The sequence below is a fragment of the Lonchura striata genome, chromosome 8 (genome assembly GCF_046129695.1).
Source record: "Lonchura striata isolate bLonStr1 chromosome 8, bLonStr1.mat, whole genome shotgun sequence".
NCBI classification, from domain to species: Eukaryota; Metazoa; Chordata; class Aves; order Passeriformes; family Estrildidae; genus Lonchura; species Lonchura striata.
The window spans coordinates 30,089,457-30,112,161 of record NC_134610.1 but is presented as its reverse complement, the minus strand read 5'-3'; the positions used below and the strand labels follow the sequence as shown (position 1 = coordinate 30,112,161).

Sequence of the window (22,705 nt, the reverse complement as noted above, 5' to 3'; positions counted from 1 at the left end):
GCCTCTGCTGTGCACTCCTGCCCCACTCTGTCACTCTTCCAATCTGAAAACAAGGCTCCAAGAGTGGAGAGCTGGGGTGAGAGCTTAGGAGCAGGGGCTTGCTGAATAGCCTTCTCTCCTTCTGCCTTGGCCCAGCCTACAGTTCCAGGGAGCAGAAGGTCCTTGCAGGGCCAGCAGCCCAGTGCCAGAGAGCTGCCCTGTGCTAGCATCTGCCCCTCTGCCTGTGCAAGCACCACTCCCACTCCCATCAATCAGCACAGACCAGGTGTCTGGAAGCATCTCTTGCCAATCACCTTTTATTACCTTTAAAAAGCCAAGAAACCCAGAACAAGACAAAAACTGAGACCGTGTGAACATCATGCAATGGATTCACTTTAAAGCAGGCTGGGGTAGGGAGGGGAAGACCAAAGGTTGTGTTAGAGTAGAAGTATCTGAAAGCCAGGCCGGGTGGGCTGTCACTGGTGGGGTTGGTGGTGACTGCTGTGAGTGACCAGATGGATGCTGAAGCAGGAAATGGAAACACAATCATGGGACATCATCCCGGGTAAGCCCAGGTCTGACTCTGACATGGTGACGATGGTGAGAAATACTCCTAACTCTTGTCTTGGGTGTGTTCTGCCTGGGCACAGTCTCTTTGGAGAGGAGCAGCACAGTGGCTGCTGTTACACGGGCTCTTTAGGTCAGTTCTGCTACCCAGTGGGACTGGAGCTTGGGCACTCAGTGCAGAGGATGTTATCCAGCAGCAGTGAAGTTACCCCACTCTGCTGTCTCCAAAATTCACAGCACAAACTAGAGCAGAATTACCTTCTCGAGAGGATGTGCTTTGGAGAGTTTCAGCAATCCAGAAATAACTTTGCATCTTGTCCATCATGTGGATGTGACAAAACACATGCCCTTATTTTCCTGAGGTATAACCAACATTTGGGTTCATTACATTTAATGGAATAGGGTCACCCATAAAGTTATTCATAAGGTATTTTCTGAGTGTTTTTCACCTTCTCTTTGAAAAAATAAATTATATCAGCATGTTCATGAGGTGCAAATGGGACTGGCATTTCAGCTGTTATTATGTTATTAACTTTTTTAACCTAGTAATTTTCAATCAAGAGTGAGAAGCAATTTTCACTCACTCCAATGACCAGAGTTGGAGATGCTGCCAAGTGTTCTCATAGGGTTCACCTTGACAGACACCTAATTCCATCCCAAATGGAAACGTTACCCCCGACACTCTCATTGCGGTCACCGAGAATTTCCATTTCCCCTTCGGTTAGGATTTAATTTAGAAGGCAAAGACTTCCTAAGCTATGGGAGAGTAAAGATAGATGGCATGGGAGAAGAAGGCTGATGAAATGTAGTTGACTCCGGATCTGAAATATTTTATCCCTTCTCAATGTAGGTTAAATTATTCTTCACCTTTCCCACATCCATAATTGTCGCTGATCTTGGACCAACTCAAAACCCTACTACTGAGTTCAGTAGACTCAAAATTGCCACTAGAACTGGAAAAAGAAAAAAAAAAGAGACTTGTTAGTGTCCATACACAATATCCCAAGACTATACACAGCTATGAGATACAGCAAATTTAAGAAAGGCAATTTTTTTCTCATCACTGAGTATTTATTATATATAACAAATACATGAAAAAGAAAAAACTATATTGTGTGATATAAATAGTTTATTTACATTACAGAAAAACATCAAGACAATGTATACTATTTCAAATATATCCATACATAATCAAATATAGCTGTAGTACATGTTCTCATTGGTGTAGATTACCACAAATGCAAGGCAACATGTGTAGATCTTGTCTTAATCTTTTGTCTATAATACTGTATTTTGTAGTCCAAGCTCTCTGCAGTTAGTTTTGCCATTGTGGAAACATGCGCTCTTTAAATTAACCTTGTCGATGCTCTTGTTGTGTTGTCTGAACTGTAGTGCCCTGTGTTCTGCTTCTGTCTGTGGATTCTGTTGCTCCTGGGACATTTCCTGGAAAAGAGAGTTGTGAGAATACACAGCTCTTAGCAACACATCTGCTCCAGAGGTGGCAGGGGCAGCAGGGGCGCGAGGGCCAGAGGAGCATCCTCCAGCCCTCAGTGTGCTTCCTCCTCAATGAAATGAAACCAGCTGGCTAATGGCACCACAAAAAAAAAAAAAAGCCACCACATGCCCCAAACACATACTGTGAACAAAATTATGGCAAAGGAGATGTTGGGATTCCTGAACCCTGGACACTTGCTGCATTGCAATGATCCCAAGTGCACTGTCTTGTGCAGCTTTTAATAATGGGTTTATTTTGAGTGAGGTGCAGGTGGAAGATCCAGGATGGTGCCATGCTCACCTGGCCACCATCCCAGGTCTGTGAAGTGCTTTCACAAGGGCTGCCTTTCCAAGGCCCTAAGTGGCTGCAACTCCTGAGTCTCCATGGAAATGCTCCACGTCCAGCCCATGAGCAAACACTGTGCCTGCACTGTGCCACGGCTGCTTGGCTGGGTGAGGAAAGCCCTTGTTCTGGGAAGCCCCACATCTCAGATTCCTTTGGAAAGCTGCAAACCCCTTGTGTCTCAGGACCCCCAGTGTTCCTCAGCCAGGTTTCAACCTGCAGCAGCACCTGCTGAGGGGATGCTACACTTCTCCCTAATGGAAAGCTGATGGTGTGTTTCTGGCTTCCTCTCAGGGAAAGGCACCCTCAGGCAGAGAGCATGGAGAAGTTTAATCCCAGGTGGAAGCCACAGGATGTTCTAATCAGCTGAAAGCCAAGGGTGGTTATGGTAAAAACTCTGCACAACAGACACTGAAACACTCTTGGAGTGCCATGAGAAGAGGCCACACAATACTCCAGATGACACTGACATGGAAAAAATTCCCTTTGTATGGGGCTGACTTGTTCTTCTGTTACAGGAGGGCTTTCAGCAGTACTAGGTGAAACCCTATGGGTTATGCACTGGGGAGAGCCCCCCTCAGTGCAAGAGCTTAAAGCACTTGCCTGCAGCTCTGTGTCAAATAACTAAGAGCAGAACAAAGTGAAATAAAATAAAAAAGGTCATTTTTCCCCCTGCTGTTGAATGGGAGTGATGTTATAGTTTTGTGACGTCAACTGAAAATCTAAACAAGAGCATAAGAACTTGGGAAACATTTTTAAAAAATGCTGGAATACAATTATGTAAGTGTATTTCCTGAGCAAAATATGGGTCAGACTGTCCTGACTTGCCTCACTTTTAAGCCACCAGGACCACCCCCTCATGAGAAGCTGTATGGCTGTGGGCTATATTTTGCCTTGTCTCTTCCTGGGAAGCAGTGAAGTAGGCTGCTATCATTACTCCAGGAAAAACCAGGCTGCGTCTCCTGCGCTCTCAGGGGTCACGGCAGAGCTTTCATTACGGAACTGAGGCAGACTTCAGCCAGTCTGTGAGCTCCTGACGAGCTCATTATTCACTGTGAGTTCCCTGGAAAGGCCATCAAGCTGTGGGAATGAGTCAGGGACCTGCTGCTGGCAGGCACAGGGCTGGTCCCTGTGCATCACGGGCACACCGAGAGCCCCCGGCCACTGTCCCCTCGTGGTGCTCTGCAGGACACAGCCAGTGCCACTTCCATGGGCTGAGACAGCCCCAGCAACACCCAGGGCTCCTCCCCGAGCCCCCAGCATCTGGATTTACAGCCCTGCTTTGCCCCAGCACTCAGCCATTGAAGTAGGGTTGGGAACCAGGGCACAGCGGGCACAATCAGACTGATTTTCTCTGAAACGTGGAGCAGCGAGGGGCCTGGGAGATGATGAGGACAGTCAGCAACCCCAGGGGATGCAGCTGTGCATGGTCCAGCTGGAAGCAAGGAGATGAACATCTCATAGGCACTTTCTCCCAACCAACACTGACAGTATCTACATAGTCACTCCAAGTTCGTGAGAAATCAACTCAAATGTAGAGACTACTCCAATTAAGATGATGAAAAAGCATCTTTAAACCAAAAATGCCCATGTTTCAATTGTACATTACCCATGGCTGGGAGCTTGGGAAGGCCCCAGGCTGCTTACACACAATGCTACTGCATTTGCAGGTGGGTTGTATCTGAAGTGCAGCAGGGGTTCTTAAGGGGGGCATTGGCACTTAACCAGCTTTTGAGACTTAATCATCTGCTAAAAATGAGTGATAGGTTTTCCTTGGTCCTTAACTCTTTAATCAAGTCCTTTGTAGTGCACTGTGTGTGGGGTGCATTCATTTATGAACACAGCAGCTACATCGATGTAAACCAAGTACTGGAGCACAGGCTGCCCTCCCTCCCTCCCCCCACTGAAGCTTTGCTCCCGAGTTCGAGTTACTCACAACGTGATTCATAGCAGGTAAAACATGTTATGCATTAATTTTTAATCAAGTTATTTCTTCACATAAATAAGCTGCTGTGACTAAACATTAGGGAAGCACTAAAAATGCAAAGCTGTAAAGAAAACTGCTGAGAATCATTATGACACTAGGCCATACCTATATTATTTGCCATCCTCCTTCACTTTAATCACTGCTTCTTTTTTTGCCTTATCTCTAAGCTGGAAGTCCTTGGGCAGACTGTGCCTCACTGTTTAACCTCTTGGCCTCTGGTTCCCTACTCCTCCACCTCAGAAACTTACTCCCATTGCTGGCACTAGTGATGAGTAGCCAAGCACCGAGTCACTTAAACCCCAAACATCATCACTTCTTCTGCTTGTTGCATTTTCAGCTGAGTTCATCCTCTGACTCTGTTGGTTGTGTGGCTACAGAAATGGTAATGGTGGCAACTTGGAGGGCCAAGTGCCCAGGAGGCAGAGGACAAACCTCATCTGTCAGCAGCCTGTTCATTCAGATTAAAGTGTCTGTGCAACAACAGCTCTCAAAGTCGCCAAGACTTGCCGAGAGCCTTCCAGCCATGGAAGACACCCCCAGAGATTTGCACCACTGCACAGGTAAAATTTTAAGAGCAACAACAATAATGATAGCTGGAAGATTACGATGGTAGTTTTGTGAGGCTCACACGGATGCAGTGCACCAAACTCAATTAATTAGCTGAAATGAGCAGCAAAGAATTTGGCCACAATGCCCTCTGAGCAAAGTTTCCCTTCTTTCTCCCAGGAACCTGGCAAGGTGGTTTCAGCACTTTCAAGAATTCAGGGTGTGGAGTTCAAACCAGTACAGTCAGGTTCTCCAAAGCAGAGAACTTGAAAAACTCAATTGCTCATGCATATGCTGCCACAACGCTCTCTTGTCATGTGGATTTCTCTTAGGCCACTTAAGAGCACACTTCTGCAAATGTATCTCAAATCATTATGCTGGGATGGAGGATGCTCTGCAGTAATTACATGCATTACAGAAAAAAGTCAAAAGATCATAAATTGACTTGGTTACAAAGTGTGGGGGAAAGGTACTGTCTCTGTATGAAAACAGTGTGACAGGTAATTTGCATTACAGTACCTGATCACTCAGAGCTCCCTGTCTTCATTCTTCAGTATAAAGTACTTTGCTCACTGCATAAGGGTGACAAAACTAGACTCACTTGACAAAACAATATACATTTATTCCATTATCAGTTACTACACCACTTTCTTTGTCTCTTTACACACTGTGTTTTTGGTTGTTTGAATTGCCTCTGTGAATACCACCTCCTGTAATCTACTGCCTTATTTGGTAGTTACCATTCAGGTGATGAACTCTGGTTAAAAAAGGTTTTGTTTTGTGCATTTTGGCCAGAGAAGGACTTAGGAATTTTTTTTTTTTTATTCTTTTCCAGGAACAAATACTCTACAATTGTCTTCCAGGTAGTGCAACATAGGGATGGAAAGAAAGTAGAGATTTTATTTTATATGGAGGTACGATACTTGGCACTTTTTTTTTTTTAATAAAATAATTTAAAAAGAGTGATATCAGTGCTGCTAACTGAATTAATTTAACCTTGTGATTTCGAAGAGAAGCCTGTATTCAGAACTTGACATTCAGAATTTACCCCAAGCCCACCCAGAGACAGTAACACAGTCAAGTAGGGAAGTAGAGCAGCACACGGAGGGGGAAGGATTACGTTTCCCCCTCTCATTCTGAACTACCCTGGGGATTTTTCCATTGACACAACCCTCTGCTCCTCACTAAAGAAAAAACCCTGAGTTCATCATATATGGAAGACCCTAGAACATGTGCAGTGCCTTTAAACATGCACTCAAGCCTAATGAAATAATTTAATCAGCAGGGTTGCAAACAGGCTTAAAAGTCTGTATGCTTTGCCTGATTAGGACTAAGGGAATGGGCCCCTTAAGGAAGCCAGATGGAGATATGATTAGTTTTATTAAGTGTTGATCCAGCTGCTGTATTTATATTTTCCCTATTTATATGAACAATATTTGTCCAAGCATCTGAATACAAAATAGAGAACTTCACTTGCTGTAGGCACCGTTGCTACCTAAGTTTGATTAAGATGGAAGTAAAAATTCAGTCATCATAATGAAGGAGCACTGGCTGGCTGGACCAGATGATATCTTCTGTTTGTTGGTGAATTAAATAGCATTTGTTATCAGTAGTGTCACTGCAGAAATCAGTATAATCAGCGCACATTGCAGGAAAAACAAAAGTATTTTCTCTTTCTACTGTAAAATAGCAGAGATACTGACCTTGTAATACAAAGGACTACAACACAGATGATAGCAATCTGGATGGTTCCAATCACAGCTGCTATTAAGACATACTGAAATCGTACTGGACCTGGAACCACATATAAAACGCTGTAGTCCTTTTTTTCACAGTGTTGTCCAGTATAGCCGGCATCACATCTGAAATAAAAAATAATTTTTTCCTTGTTATACCTGCTGCTTTCAAAGAATGCTGGAAAAATTGTATTTGGAAGAAAAATAGTGGCTGAAGCATAAGCTTATGTAGTTTTGGTTTTTTTTTTTTTTTTTCAGAATGGACTCCCACAGAGAGTATCAGTATCAGCTCAACCTCTCAGAGGGAAGACCTGTGGTCCTCAGTGTCACCAAGGTCTGTGAGAGTGAACAACACTGTGAGAGTGCCAGGAGGTGCCCAGGGGACCAAGACATAACGGGCTTCAAGTAGAACTACTTGCACGTTGTGATGAGAACCCCTTTAGTTCCTCTCGCACAACATACTTTAGATTTCTCCCTTTTTTTGGGGAGGTGGGGGAGGGTGAAAAGCCATCAAGCTGTGGTTCCTTATGCAGATTACCCCCTAAGGAGGTGATAAGCAATCATCCAGGCTCCATATGAAATGTGATTAGATGTTCCTGAAAGTGGATACATCATTTACATTTCGTCTGGTTGCTATAAAAAACCCCTCTATTGATGCTGCAGCCATCCACCCCAATGCTGCCTGCTGCACTGCTCACCAGTTCCCCTCCTGCACCTGACAGCTCCACTCTGCTCTGTGATTCTGGGGCCAAGCAATGCTTTTACAGCTTTAGCTCTTGCCCTGTTTCCCCTTAATTGCCCAAGCAAGCTGTGAAAATCCAGGTCAATGGCAGCAGCAACTGTCAGGGGCTGAGACAGATGGCTTGGGCTCCTCTCAGGTGTGTTAGTGGAGCACTAACCCTGATAGGTTAAGCCTTGTGCTTCCTCCCTGTTCTTCCCCTGCATTCCCACAGCTGCCAGCACCTTGAGGAAATATTTTTCAGCTGAATGGAACACCTAAAATGCAGAAGCTGCAAAGAGCAAAATGTGTCCTGGCTGTTTGTGTGAGCTGGGAGAAGCTGGCGTGAGCTTCTGCCCTGGGGAGAGTCTGGTGTGTATCTTTGTGCTCCCATTCCAGTGTCCCAGGAAAATGATGTTTCACGTGTAATAGTCCTTTTCCAGCCACCTGGCCAGTGTGTGGACTTCAGAATATCTACATCTGTGCAACAATATCTGCACCTCCTGTAGTGCTCACTGCAGGAGCACTACAGTGCTTTCATTATATTCCTCCTCCCTGCCCAAACCTCCTCCAAAATCACCTCCTGCTGAAGCAGCTACCTCTGCCCCAGCCAGCTGCCCCACGAGCACTCCTGCCCCAGCAGAGACATACACTGGTGGCACTCCTCCCCCTCAGGCTGAGGAGGGCACCTAGCAAGGTCTGAGTGCTTTGTGAAGGGCTTTTAAAAACACATCTAAATATAACCAAAGGTTACTGGATGGCTTTACAGTTAGTTAACATTGTTCATAACTCAATACACTTTTGGGACTTTGTTGAATAATTTAAGTCTGATGGATTTTGTAGCACAAAGGGCCATGGTTGCCATTATTTTCCATAGCTGATCCAGATTAAGTGTTTCTGTAAGTCATTATTTCCATGTGTGCAGCCTTCCCTTGCTGGCAGGAGAAGGGTTACCTGCAAGACGGTTCCAGCATGTTTGTGGAGTGCTCACACTTGCCATGCATGCAGAAGCCATTGTAATGCTCTGGACAAGGGATGTAGATCCCTCTTGCACTTTCTTCCAGTTTATTTGCATTCTCTGTGAACACAGGTGAAAGGGAACATTAACCTGACCATGTAGGATAAGGTGAAGTGATGGAAAGAACTCAACATATGAAAGAAAGGAAAACCAGAGAGCAAGATGTGAAAGATGTTGCTCATGGGAAGCAATAGCAAGGGTTTGCCCCTTCAAACAGGTTGGTGAGATTTGCAAGGGTTTATCTCAGTCTTTTATAATTCCTGTCAAGTTACAACAAATGAGACACATGAGGAAATGATGTGACTACTCAAAATCTGATGTCAGAAAGGCACATGCAAAATACCTGGTTAGTTCTGTTTTACTTTATGGACTGTCTCCTCAAACTGAGAGAAGATTGGGAAAGAGAGTCTGGACATTTGCATGTAATACACACGATACATTTTTAAATTCAACACAACATATACAGAAAGACAATTTTATGGCTGCAGCAGAATGGGAATCCAGAGCTGAAGTTTATCATCAATGCTGCACGCCCCTGCCCCAAAGCCCAGGGGCCTCCTCCACATCCCACAGCATTCAGAACTTTGAACTAGTCTTGATATTCTGAGCCTACTTCTGCAGCAGTTAAGGAGTCACTGAGACTGCAAATCCTGGGAAATGCCTTCATGCAACCAGGAAAATGGAGGCTTCATTTAGTTTTCAGACAGGTATGTGCTCAACTTCACAGGCTGAAACACAGGAGTGTTACCAGCATGAACTCACATGAATTCTGTAGGCTACCAAGGTATTAATTAAGCTGGGTAACTGGCAAATTCTTCCATTTAACCAATACTTATGATATCTCAAATGGTAACACTCCTTTTCCTGTGATAGTGTCTTCTAGCCATAATTCATTAAAAACAGAATAAATCTCATGATGGATGTCTGAGGAAATGTAGCTTGCACGCAAATAAGTTGAAGCATTTTTATCTTCCAAAGGAAGTCCCTGAGTGTTATAAAACAATTGCAATTTGTGTTCTGCCTCCAAGCCAGTCATGCCAGCAGCAGGCATGCTTAGGTATTATCCTACCTCTGGGAAAAGTGTGTGCAGCAGATCCAAGATTCAGATTTTCATAATGAATTTCTTTTCTGTCGCTGCTGTCCAAGGAGAGTTGTAAGAGTCTCTAACCACTTGCACTAATAAAGTTGGTTATATTGCCCTCATGTGAAAACAGGCAAGGACCAGCTCCCAGCAAATGAGAATGACAGGCAACCTCTGTGTCCCTGCTGACAGCATCAGCTTCTCTTTCATCCTTAGGATTTTCAGGACCTCTGCTCTCTGGACCATTATTGCACCTTTTCAAATGCACATAGACTGAACACAGGCCTGTGTGCCTCTCCCTGTGCCCTGATTACATTGGGATACCTGTGTGAGGCTGTTGGGGACCATGCAGGGGATTCCTGGGCTGGGGGCTGACAGCTGTCTCTGGGACAGCACAGACAGGACATGCTGACAGGAGGCACGTTACAGGTATGGTAGAACTTCCTTTGACAGCTTCCTCTGGAATTTTTGCCACCAGAAAAAGGTGGGAACACAAGGTCCATTTGGTCTGGCACTAAACATTTTTGGCTATCGCCCTCTAAGTGAGACACTGGCTACCAACATGTGAAATATACACACAAAAGTTATCACCACTTCATGCATGTTCCTTTATGCCCTGGAAATCCCTCCAGACAGAATAAATGTGTGTGATGTGTCAGCTATCAATGGACTTGCCCATGGCACACACGATCCCAATGTGCTCAGGACTTGTGGAACTCCATACCCATGTAGGGATAACCTATGCACTGTGCCTGATGGCTTCTGGATGTGCTTGACCTCTGCTATGGCCCACATTCAAATCTATTTCTGTCCAGAAAATGGCAGCAAGAAGTATGGGATGCTTATTAATACACATTTTTTTCCTATGGTGGAAAACATAATGCCATTTCCTTCAAATCCTCCATTACCAGAGGAAGTTTGCTTCCTCTCTGAAGAACAGGAGACTGCTCTGTGTGCACATGCACATGTGTGCATATCCCTGATTGTTCCTTCTCAGCTACTGCCATGTCTGTGCACCACCACTCACCTGCTCTCTCAGATCAGCCAGCAGTAGATTAAACCAGTGTGAAATCTTTTGGTTTAATTTTTTCTTTTTTTTAAAGGTTCACTTCAAGATGGGGGGAAATGATAACTTTCAGGACAGACTCACCTGGGACTTGAAAGGGGGACCAGGACCTATCTGGATGTGCAGATGCTCTCAGTGTGTGTAGGCTGTAGGGCTGGCATTGATGTGGGCAGAAACCATGTTTTCTTTAACAAGGTCTCTAGCACACTTTAAAGTAAATCCAGGATCATGCAGAACTTGTAATTACACTTCTAAGCATAACATTGTGATGGAAAATGCTTTACTGAATCTAAAATGAGATGGCCCAAGCTTTGCTAGCACTTGTAGGATAAACACTTCACAGGGTAAACACTTCATACAGGAACACTTGTCACCTGTCTCAGAAGAGCCCACAAAACTTAGACAGAAATTATCTGTATCTCATTTTGATTGATGACTCCTCCAAAAGAGTCAGGGGCAGAGCAGGGGAAAACCGCATTTTTAGTTTGACCTGCCACTTAGGTTACTCAAAATACAGACCACAATAAAAACATCATTTCATTCAGACTGAGAATTTCCCTGCCTCAAAACAGGTTATTTTTCTCACTGTAAAATCCATCTTTTTTGAGCCAATATAGAGACCCAGACACCTAGGCATGCTCTAGAAGTCCCTTCATGTTAAAACTGACTGCTCCCATTTCTAGAAGGACCTGGAGGAAGGAACTTTTCAGCAATCCAACTGTTGATGAGATACTAACTCTTATGAATGCATCAGAGGGTTTACATCACCATGAAACAAGAACTATAAACTGATTCTAAAAAGAGAGGATAGAAATAAAAACCATGCTGAGGTTATGAAGCAAACAAGAACTGTACATATCTTAAAAAAATTAAACCTAGATTAAATAGATCATGACTTCCACCCTTATAAAAACTTTGGCTTATTTATAAAGTCAGTGCAATTGGGTGCAATTTGTACTAGTCAAACTACAGTATCACTACACTAATGAGCCCCTCTACCACACCAACCTCACAACTACAGAGAGCTAAGCTAAATACAAACCCACTTTTTTCAAGCACAAGTAGATCTGTATGCATAAAGCAATGACACAGACTAAATTCAAAGTTACTCAGGTTTCAGTAAATGTTAAATTCAGTAGCTCCTCTTCACACACTATACTTGCTGCATTATTATTAGCAACAATATGGGGAAGTTTTATTTGTGCCAAAAGAACAGACCTTGTACCTTTTTGTGATGGACAGGATTTGAGACAGAAGCCAGCTGTAAAGACTAGAGGTAAAAATTGGACTGACTGGATCAGTCTCTCCTATCTCTGGACAAAAGAAATTCCTACCACACTTCTCAAAATGCTTGTCCTATTTAAAAAAAAAAAATACATCCTCCCCCTCCAGATCAATTGTATTCGAGAATCTTTTTCTTGAAGCACTTTTGTGATTGAAAAAGTCACTCTGATGAAGCCAACATCTTTTGCATTTCTGCAGCATTTTTTTCATCTTTAGCCTGACATGACATTTCATATTGTTCACATCCCTTGTTAGTGCCAGCACATGACATGATAGCCTATCAAAAAAGACACAATAGTAAAAACACGTTATTTTTAAGTGCATGGAGGCCTGATGCTACTTTGTGTAGTTTGAAACAGTTCATCATCTCCCTCACTGGAAAAGTCTCCCTGCTGAACCCTTGCACTCCAGTGGATGGCAGGGACATGCTGAGCTATTTCTCTGGGATAAACTGGATGTAAAAAGATATCCAGTGTGGCTGACCACCCATTCAGTGATCTTGCTTTTCCTGATGGATTGTCTTTTGAAATGTTAAATAAATTATTTAAAGCTATCTTGTCTAAATTCCTTAATATCCATGCCTGTTCCTGTCTTTCATCAAGATGGTGCAAAAGAATGATTTCAAATATATTTAGTATCATTTAAATTTTAATTTCTGGTTTAGCTATGTGGCTTTCCTTCAGTCTTTGGAAGTTGAATGCACACCCTTCAGATTCCCAGGTAACTATTTCAGGGAAAGCCGAAATTCAAAAGCTGGAACAGTCTGCCTGGTGGCAGGATGTGACTCTGCAAGTGATGAAAACAAAACAGCCAGACTCTTCTCTGGGCAGCTCTCACTGGTCCCCAGCTCCCATCTGAGCTAACGTGGAGCTTCTGTTCCACAACCAAACATGTGCAGTAGTGCTGCTGACAAAGGAATAAATCCATTAGTGCCCTTGATGAGGATTATATGAAGTACTGTCTGGAGTGCCCAGAAAATTTCTTTCTAGACATAAGGTCCTACAATCCACTTTAGAGAAATTAAAATAAAAATCTAGGCAAAAATAGGATTCTTGTATTCAAGAACTGACTGCCAGGCACTTAACAATTAGTTCTGCAGGGCTGATAAGTCTGACATTGTTCATGTGTGAATCAGTGAGACTTTCCAGGTGATTTCAAGCAAGCAAAGTAGAATATACACAGCCCGTAAATTCTGATGTTATCATTTTGGCTGATATACTGCAGGTAATGTTGAAGCTTTGGAAATAATAACTATTAGGCTATGCCCATATGAGAAAATATTGGCTCACATACAATGTTAACACCTAGTGTACAGTCATCCCTGGACCAAGGGAAGGCCTGAAAATACATAGACACATATATTTCATCAAATAAGGGATGAGACCGTGAATGATATGCAGCAGAAGCTATTTTGACACCTATCTCATTGGAAAAACTGATTAAGGAGAATTGACTTACATAATAATTTAATCTTTTAATACTGCTGAGGTCAGTCAAATTTGCAGACAGAAGCCCTCGCTGATATTGAAGTAGTGACTCCTTACACATCACATTATCAGAGGACACATGAAGGGAAAAAGGGATTTTGGGGTCAAATGTACGTCTTTAACATTCTCAACCACTTTTAGAAGCATGTAGCTTCCAAAATTGTACTTCCCTGTCAGGTCTCCCAAAGAAATGCTGCAGAGCACAGCACTGGGAACTTTCTTCTGCTCTACATGAAAGAGACTTCTTGTGCAATTCTTGTTTGAAATCAAAACAAACATCCAGAGAGTATCCACCTGTGGATGCCCTGAATTTTGGGAAAGAGCTTCAGCAGATTAACTTCAGGTGAGAATCTGAACCCTGTGGATGAGCCTAGGGATATTTATGCTACTCATCTTCAGCCTTCATAGAGTCAGCAACTGCTGCTCTTTGTATGTAAAAGGGAATTTTGTCAGGCCAGTAACACTGCAGGAATGGTGCAAAGGTCCAGGAGAAGGATGGTAATGGTGCTGCTTCCTCTGGAAATGCAGAATTGCTTTAGCAGGTTTGCTGGAAGTTCCCCCCCTTCAACAGCATCCATCAGGAAGTGAGATCCCACAGCAGCTTGGGGATGAAGTCCTTAGGCAGGCTTTCTACTCCCTTGTGATGAAGAGCTGCCATGAGAAATCCCAGCTCAGACTCAGCTCTGAGGAGAGAACAGGGATTTCTCCTGGCTCTTTGCTGCCCAGCTCCAGGGCACACCATCCTTGGCAAACCTGTCCTGCTGCACTGCTGCCAGCTGCTCCGGGCAGCCCGGGAGCACCTTCACCCTCACCTTCCCTTCTCCTAAACCTGGCTTTTACAATTACAGAGCACTTCTGCACAATGAAGAAAATGTGTGCAAGCAACTCGCCTGAAAATCACTGTTTGGGTGGGCGTTGAGTGAGAATTCTGAAGGAAGTGCTTGCTGCTGCTCAAGAGGGAGCTCACCAGCCCACTCTCCCTGAGAGCAAGAGGAAAATGAGACACCAAATGTCAGCTGAAAACGTCTGGCACCGCTATGTTGCAGCCTGAGCCTAAATTCCTCCTGCAGCCACTCCAAGTACAAACTTGAAGCTAGTTTTTCTACATAAACTGCACAAAAAATACCCTTCCTGTATTAGCTGTTTCACCAAGGGGAAAAAAAGAAATGGAACACTGTGAAATAAATTACATTCACTTCTTTTCTCAGGCACAAAATAGGCTTGCTGAACACAGTAATTTATTAATTTTAAATGTCCCTATGCAAATCAGTTCCCTGGAATAAGATAAAATCCACTTTCCTTTTTAAAAATAATCTAGAGCTTTTTATGTTTGAGATGATGGCAAGATGTCCTAGTGCACTTCGAAAAAAATATTGTGCTCTGTCTTTGCAGTAATGCTTCATAATTATTCAGCCTGCTGCCATAATTAATAATAGAAACCGATGAATTAAGACACTAATAATCTCCAGATGTTCAAATGGAGAACAAAATACTTTCAGCTTGTCAGCATATATATGGGGGCTATGCTATATATGTTAAAGCTGTTGCTGAACTTTGGAAATCAAGAAACACTTTTACTTACAACATCTGTGAACATATCTTCTGATTGAAATCAAGCAACTTGTTAATCATTTTTCTGCATACATAACAAGACTGTTTGTCTCCTCAAAACTAAACCAGGGCTGGTTTTTATTTTTTTTTACCCTTGTTTTTCACAGTGTTTTCACATTCAGTGTCCTCTTGAATTCACAGATGCCTTACCTTAGAGATTGTATAGGTCCCTAAAAGCCAAGGCTGCTGCATGCAAAAGAAGGTTCTACCAAGTAGTTATTGCAATACAAGGTGCAATACAACCCAAAGCTGCACAGTGATGTGAGTACATGGCAGCAACCACTGCTCACAGGTCTGAACGGGAACACCCAGCAATGTAAGAAGAGAAGAGAAAAAACACCACATGGCTAATGTGTTGCTCCAAAGCACCACGTCCAGGTGCTCACATTAGGCTCAGCTCCTCCCTGGGGGGATTGTTTCATTCAGTGAGGTAAGGCAGGCTGCTGCCTCACCTTGTCTGACCTCCTCTGCTTCCCCACCACCACATTTCAGCCTCTCACCCTGCCTGAGCCCCCCTAAAGCAGCAGTCACTGCTCCTTGATGCTGTACTCCACCCTTGATTCCAGGACACCTAGAGGAGGCTGATGCACTGAGCTCTGCCTGCAGAGCTCCACAGAGCTGCTTGTCCCTGTGTCAGTGGCACCTGCCACTTCCCAGGCCAGCAGACTGGCGATGTCCCCAGCTCCCCATGTCATCTGGGTGTCCCCAAGCCATCTCGCCATGCTTTTGTGATGAAGAAACAGAGACAGAGCTCTTTAAGGCCAGTCCTGAGGGCTGCAATCATTGCTAGGTTGGGATTTAATGATGTGGGGCTGTATTGTGGATTTATCAAAGCTGTGGGTAAAGGGGCCCTTACAGTTTGTGTTGCCTTTTGTGCCAGTATTGAATAAATCTGTGTTAGCCCCATTCTTAGAATAGATTGAATGCCTCTTCCTGCTAACTCAACTACTCCTTGTTTTTGGCAAGCTGCTGAAGTTCCCTTCACTCAGATTTTCCTACCTAAGAGAGATGCCACCAGCCCTGTGGGAGCAGCATCCTCCCCCTTCAGAAACCAGCGGTGTAAAGAAATAAAGTCACAGTTTATCTCCTTGCACATGATCTCCTTACACAGCTCATGACAGAGCCCTTAGAGGATGAGTTAACCTTATTATTATTGTAATTCTGTGCTGAAAAAGCGCCGGTGTCAGTTCAGAGATTTGTGAGGTTCCCTCCAATTAGGCTGCATGCCTGAAGGCAGAGGGGCGAGCACTGGATCCATCACAGGCAGCACTGCAGGAGCAGAGCGGGTGTCACCCTCGGTGAGAAATTCCTCCCAACAGCTGAGCCCACGGCTTGTTTTCTCTCCCATCCACCTCTCCTCCAGCTGGCCATTAGTGCCAGTGCTGGAGGGGGTGAAAAAATGGACAGGAACAACCAGATCAGGGCTCCTCTCTACATCCTCCCCTCTGAGAAAGTATGCCTGAGAGTTTCAATTTACTGCTTAATACCACATTAACCAGAGATGGAAACACCACCCCAGTATGTGGATGTTAGCAGCAGAAGATACTTCTTTATACAACCAAATAGTGTCTCCTTCAAAGAAAGCAGGCGTGGATCTGCAGAGGATGGCTAAGAGGGATGCTGCCAGAGGAATACCTCTACGCTCAGCACTGTCTTTTGGGGCACAGGAGGCAGACCACCATCCCTGCTGCACAGCCCCAGCAGCACACAGACATGATTCTCACTGACCAGCAGCTCTTCACAGCCCTTCCAAGTCTAGCACTGCAGTGACACAGCACTATTAGTTAACTTTGTTATGTGATGATTAAGGAACAAAACTCTCCAAACTTGACCAAGTGGCATCCTGCTGTTTCTGCTTTGTGTGCTACTATGCAATTTCTGTATCAAAGCAGCCTGGCTAGTGCAGGCACTACAGAGCAGCTTATTTATATGTAGATGTGGCTATATGACATTTCCAAATGCCATACATTTGCATATGAAGGTTCCACTTTTTTTCCCCAACTTCAAGTAAACAGAGTCTGTTGCAATTCCAAAGCAGTGCTTTCCCTCACTTGGAGCTGACTGAGAACCATCCTCCTTAAGCAGCTAAAAAAAACCCTGAAACACCTAATTTTCACAATTCAGCAACCTTAGCTATTAACAGTCTCTCTGGGTGGGTCTTGTGATTTATAGCTGTACCTTTGACACCAATCCAAGTGCAGAGAGCAAAACTGCAAGACCTTAAGATTTCATATGAAATGGCTACAGATAATCTGCAATACCAATCAATATTTGCAAATAGGCCTCAGACATATGATGGAAGCTTGTGGTCATCCTAAAAAAGCCTGTGGGTCACATTCATTATAGCTATGAAGATGGTATTGATTTTTGTCACTGATTTTCCACTTGAAAACAAGAGCAGGAGCATGTTGCAGGAGCCGCTGAGGAGCTCTGAAACTGCAAACCCAACACAAAAACCATAACCTTATGTAACACCAGGAAAGCCAAGTGGACATTATGTATTCAGCTTTCTTGTCAAAGAAGATAAGGCTGAAGCAGATGGTATGTGGGCAAAGTTTCAACCTGAATACATTGCCTTCTAAAAACCAGCAGTGCTATGAAAACAGCCTGATTTTGTGGCATGAGGCTGCTGAACACGTTACCTGCACATTGAAGAGCTGCCTGATGCCAGGCCTCAAGGTATGAGCTGGAGGAGTTTCCTGTTGGCAATGTGTGCATGGCAAAACAACTCTCAGCACTTCTCCTGCACCACCCTGCACGAGTGGTATGAATTATGTGTAACACACAGACTGAGCCTTGTCCTCCTGCACGCTGCAGCTGGGATGCACAGCCAGGCTGTGTGCTGAGGAAAGCACTCCTTGGGCATCACCAGGCAGCGTGGGAGGGCTGGTGGGCAAGTAGAGCCCGTGGTGGTCACCAGACATCAGCTGTCCTCCTCTCCCACAGCTCAGCCCTGCTCCCTCCCCATCCCCTTGGGCTGGGAAACACCGAGGTGGGGATGAGCTGCTCCGGTGAGCCCCAGAGCTCTGCCTGCTCTCAGAAGAACATGACAGGCACTTCCTGACTGTGACAACAGGTACAACAACTCCCAGGAGTCACCTTGGCTGTGATCTCAGCATACCGAGTTTCATCCACCTGCCACTGCATTTCTAGAGCACTTCATCCTCCACTGCCAACTGGTAGATAGCATCAACTATGACAAATGGGATGAGGTGCCGGAAAGCTGATAAATACTTTTGATATGGCTCTAAAAATAGTGAAGGGATATTTGTATCCTTCTGACACTTTTTGAAAAGTAGATGGATATGCATGACCTAAGTTTTAAGATGGGTGTCAGGAATATTGATGTGTGGAAGGAGCAGGATCGCTCGGCTGGCGTTGCCCCGGGGGACAGTTCCGTGACTGATGATGTCTCCATCTCCCAGCTGAGGCTGTGCTCGGAGGGGGCTCAAGCAGAAAAATGGGAGCCCATCCAGAAAAAACCTAGGATTTGTCTTTCCCACCTAGGACATATATTTCCTTGAAGGGGATGGTGAAATGGGAGAAATGGGGTGCAAGCCCTCTTGGAGCATCACTGCTGTGCCCTAAGTTATGCCCTTGCAATTCCTGCCACATTAGCTTCCATACCATGCATGACTGAGGCAAGTTCCCAGCATCACACCTGTAAATTTAATCTGGTACTTCTAAACCCTCTCTGGAAATGTGGAAGACAAATACAGCTTCTTCCTTTTCCCTCCAACATCTAGAACAATGTAGACTCCAATTCAAACATCCAACCCCAGATGTCCTGAAGTTTCCCCTTCTTTGGCACCTATGCAGGAATTTAAGTACTGGTGCAAATAGCAGATTTTGCAAGTAGCAAATCTTCCAGATTATAAGGACTACACTGATAGAAATTGCTTTTAAGCAATGAAACTGTATATTAACAAAGCCTGTTTCCGGTTTGTGTGGAGATGCACTTAGAACCTGTATCCACCTGATCAAATTCAGAGAATAGGCACATCTTACATAACACAGAGCTGCATTTTCCATCCATCCTCACCCCTTCAGCTCCCTGCATGGCTTTTACTGGCAGAAAGATCAGGCAGGCAATCAATGAAACAAAGTAGGAACTTCCTCTTGAGAAACTGCTGCACATAAAAGCAGACCCTAATCCAATTACTAGGCTGCCCCCTAATTTCCAATAGAAACTCCAGGTCTGAATGGATTGTTTTCCACAGAGAAACGGTGCTTGAAAAGGTCTCTGACTTATATTTCGGTTTGCCAGCATGGTGTTATGAGACTTTACTTTCTGGTTTCACACTTCAAACAATCTCAAAAAATTACAGCTGAAAGCAAGTATGAATGGCAAAATTGCCAGAGGTTTGAAGGAAGGCACGGGCAAGAAAAGGTTACCCAGGTACGTGACAGCGTAGACAAGTAGGTCAGGGATGTCATTTTGGCTACAAGGTGTTTCCTTCAGTCCTTTTGACAAGCTGAAGGTTTTACAGTCCTAGTTTTGCACTGATTTTATATTCAGTTTTGATTACTAAAAGCAGTCTTTTTCTTTTCCTTTTTTTTTGGGGCACATGTTGGCAAGATGCTGCCAAGCTGAAGTGCAACACCCATTTGGCTCCCTTCCCTCCTTTCTTTTTTTTCAAGGTAGCATCTGTGCTTGTAAAAACATGCTGCCTGAGAGGCTTCATCCAGGAAACTAAAGAAAGAGCTGCAGAATTTGGGGGAAGTGTGTGTGAAAAACAGGAGACTGAAATAAAAATACTTGACTCCTATATGTGGTATTTTTGTACACTTCCTGGATCACATGCCTGGTAAACCCCTTGTGAATATCCTGGTTATTTTAGTTGCCAGAGCATGACCCTGAATGGCCTGTGACTACTCAGAGATATGTCTGTTGTTTGCTAAAAGCATGGTTTCAGCCATACTTTTCACTGCTTTTGTACAGGCTGTTCAGAAAAGTTTTGTTATGCTCAGAAACATTTTATTGGCATGTTGCAAACCCATGATCACTCCTCCATACAAATCAAATGCTATACTTGCTGAGGGATGAATCCTGCGTGGTTTGATGCTATTTTTACTCACCCCTTTGCCCTGAGTCCTGCATTGTAAAACTGTGATGGCAATGGGTCCACACAGTCTACAACCTTGCTTTTTGTATCAGTTCAGCTGTATTGTTAAAATCTTTTGTGGCTGCTCAGAGGGTTGGCTTTCAGCAGAATGTATGTTTGAAATTCCTACTTGGTACACAGGAGCACACCAAGCAGTGTGCATCTTTCCCATGCCTGGAGCTGGAGAGATATCCCTTACTAGTCCCAATTTTAAGTGTAGGAGAAAACGGATGAAACAATATAAAATGTCACCACAGCAAAACCTGCTACATTTATTTACTATTTTACCAAAGATACACAGTTTCCCATCTATCCTGAAACCCTGCAATGGAGGGACAGAGCCAAAACCTTTGCGTGTTCTTGTGTTTGCATCAAAAGGGTCCAATGTCACCACACAAATGTAAGCTTTTTGCCTGGTCCATCAGGCAGTAGCTGATCTCTGAGAGGCAGAGAGGAGCCCACCCAAGGCTGCAGAACACACTCTGTGCCTATCAGAGCCTGAGGGGCTGCGAGAGACCCCTCCAAGGCACACTGAGGACATCACTACGGAGCTGTCACCTCCCCTTCTCCGCTGACTGCAAACTCTTCCAGCAACCCTCAGTGACTTCCCCACAGACCCAGGCCAGATCTGCCTGCTGAAATAAGCCAACAGCAGACAGCATCTGGTGGCCTATCTCCCCTCAAACCCTTCCATGCAGAACCCTGGCCATCCCTGTGTGATGGACAGAAAGCAAGCACAGACCTCACCCTGCAATCTTCTTCCACAATGAGTGAAACAGCTTCTCTGCACCCCAGAGGTCCTGGGATGCATCACTGGCCACCCAGCTCATTTTAAAGCACAGACAGAAAAGTCTATTAAGAACATTTTTTTTTTAATAAATTAATACCTGCATTTACTATTTTTATACACCTGGAATTATTGTCTCGCAGCAGTGCCACAGAAGTGAGCCGTAAAGATGGCATTTGTGAAAATAATGGGTTTGGTATTTTAACTCCATGCCCACTCCTACGGCTAATATTGAAAGCAGAAGAAGCTGAATGAAAAAGAAAAGGCAATTCTGGGAAATGGAAAATTTACCAAGAATAAAAATGGACAAAAAAGCCATACAGAGAAATCTCAAAGCCATTAAACTCAATGGCCACTCTCCCACTACCTTCAGCAAGGCTGGAATTCCACCTACTGCCTCTTTAAATCTTATTGACTCTTATAACAGCATTTTAAACCAAACAGCTGACATCCTTCTGCCCAGCCAAGGCCTTTTAAATCACTGAAATGCAGAATGGAAAAAATCTGCAGTGCCAGATGTGTCTAAAAACAGTCACAGTTCTCGTTGAGGCAATCTGCAGAGGAAAATGTTTAGCATTTATCATGCCTGACAAAACACTAATAGTTTATCAGTTTTGATATTATAGACTAATAACAAGCTTTTCCATGGCTACTTCATTTGCAGAGCATAGAGACAGACTGCACTACTGTTACTTGATTTTACAACAGTGCTTTTTATTTAATCCTTTCCCATCCTAGCCGGATGGAAGCACGCTTCCATTATTAAATGAAATTGTAAACTAAATACTCTAGGGGAAGGGGTGTTTTTGATGTATACCTGACACAGCTTTAAACCACAGATAAAATAAGAGGAAGATTAAAACCATAGGGAGAGTTTTAATTTATTCCCCCCCCTGAAAAATATTTTGCCATTATGTAATGCTGTCTGAAATGGCTAAGGCTTGTGGTAAAAGCAGTAGGCAAAGCAGTGCATTTTGATTCTGTGCTGATAATATTCTGACATGCACTGCCACAACTACTCTAATAGCACATTTTGTTTACAGCTGTTGTATTCCCAAGAAGAGAGTTTCACAGTCACTTAAGGCTCACGGGTACAAGGTAAAATGACAGCCCAAGTGTGTAAGAAGTCACCTTTCTAGGCAGGTAAATATTACTTTTCCAACCCAAGTTATTAAGAGCACTTCTGCTTGCTTGGTGATACCAAGGTGCTCCTCAAACTGCTGAGGCTGGGTTTATCCTGAATGCAGAGGTGTTTGTATGGACAGAAGTATGGGAAAACGCCCAGCTTATATTCAAACTGCTGCATCCCCACTGAAATTCATACTTCCTCTGAACTATTTCCATTTTCTTTCAGAAACAAGCTTCTGCCACTTGTGGTTTCATACATTAAATGTTAATATGCATAGTTATGTTGCATTGCTCAAAAAATCAGTGCAGGGTGTGGCTTTTAGCAGCTGTGTTCAATGGAAAAGGCAAATGCACCTTTTAGCAGCTGTGTTCAATGGAAAAGGTAAATGCACCTTTTAGCAGGTGGGTTCAATGGATAACGAAGTGGAACCATTAGCCAAGTGAAACTGTTGTGGTAAAATATTTGTCTGGTTTTACTTTCTTTACCCAAATCCATTAAACCAGGCAAAATTTGTCACTGGTCTCCATCTAGTCTAATTCTGAAGGTCTACTAAAAATAAATATACTCATTCCCTCTTTTCTTCCCCAACTGTATTTCCTTTAATTCCACCAGATGCATTTATACTCCTGAATCTGGGTGAAATAAGGCTCAGGTTACCACTGCACGTGTCTAAATGATCAAATTATCTCGTGTTTGTATTGCAATTTGACATGATGATACTCCTCCTACAAAAAAGGATGTTTCAGTCAGTTCTAAGTAGCAACTTT

General features: G+C 43.8%; 1 protein-coding gene across 1 annotated transcript in view; it reads right to left on the bottom strand.

Annotated features, from left to right (window-relative positions):
* Nucleotides 1–270: 270 nt before the first annotated feature.
* The window catches only part of TMEFF2 (transmembrane protein with EGF like and two follistatin like domains 2), a 125,035-nt gene continuing 102,600 nt past the window's right edge, over nucleotides 271–22,705 (bottom strand). Inside the window, exons 8-11 of the mRNA XM_021531360.2 lie at nucleotides 8,325–8,448; nucleotides 6,620–6,778; nucleotides 1,903–1,989; nucleotides 271–1,499 (exon numbers count right to left, since the gene is read on the bottom strand). Of these exons, the coding sequence (XP_021387035.1) occupies nucleotides 1,403–1,499; nucleotides 1,903–1,989; nucleotides 6,620–6,778; nucleotides 8,325–8,448 (467 nt within the window). The 3' untranslated portion in view covers nucleotides 271–1,402. The remainder of the gene's footprint in view (nucleotides 1,500–1,902; nucleotides 1,990–6,619; nucleotides 6,779–8,324; nucleotides 8,449–22,705) is intronic.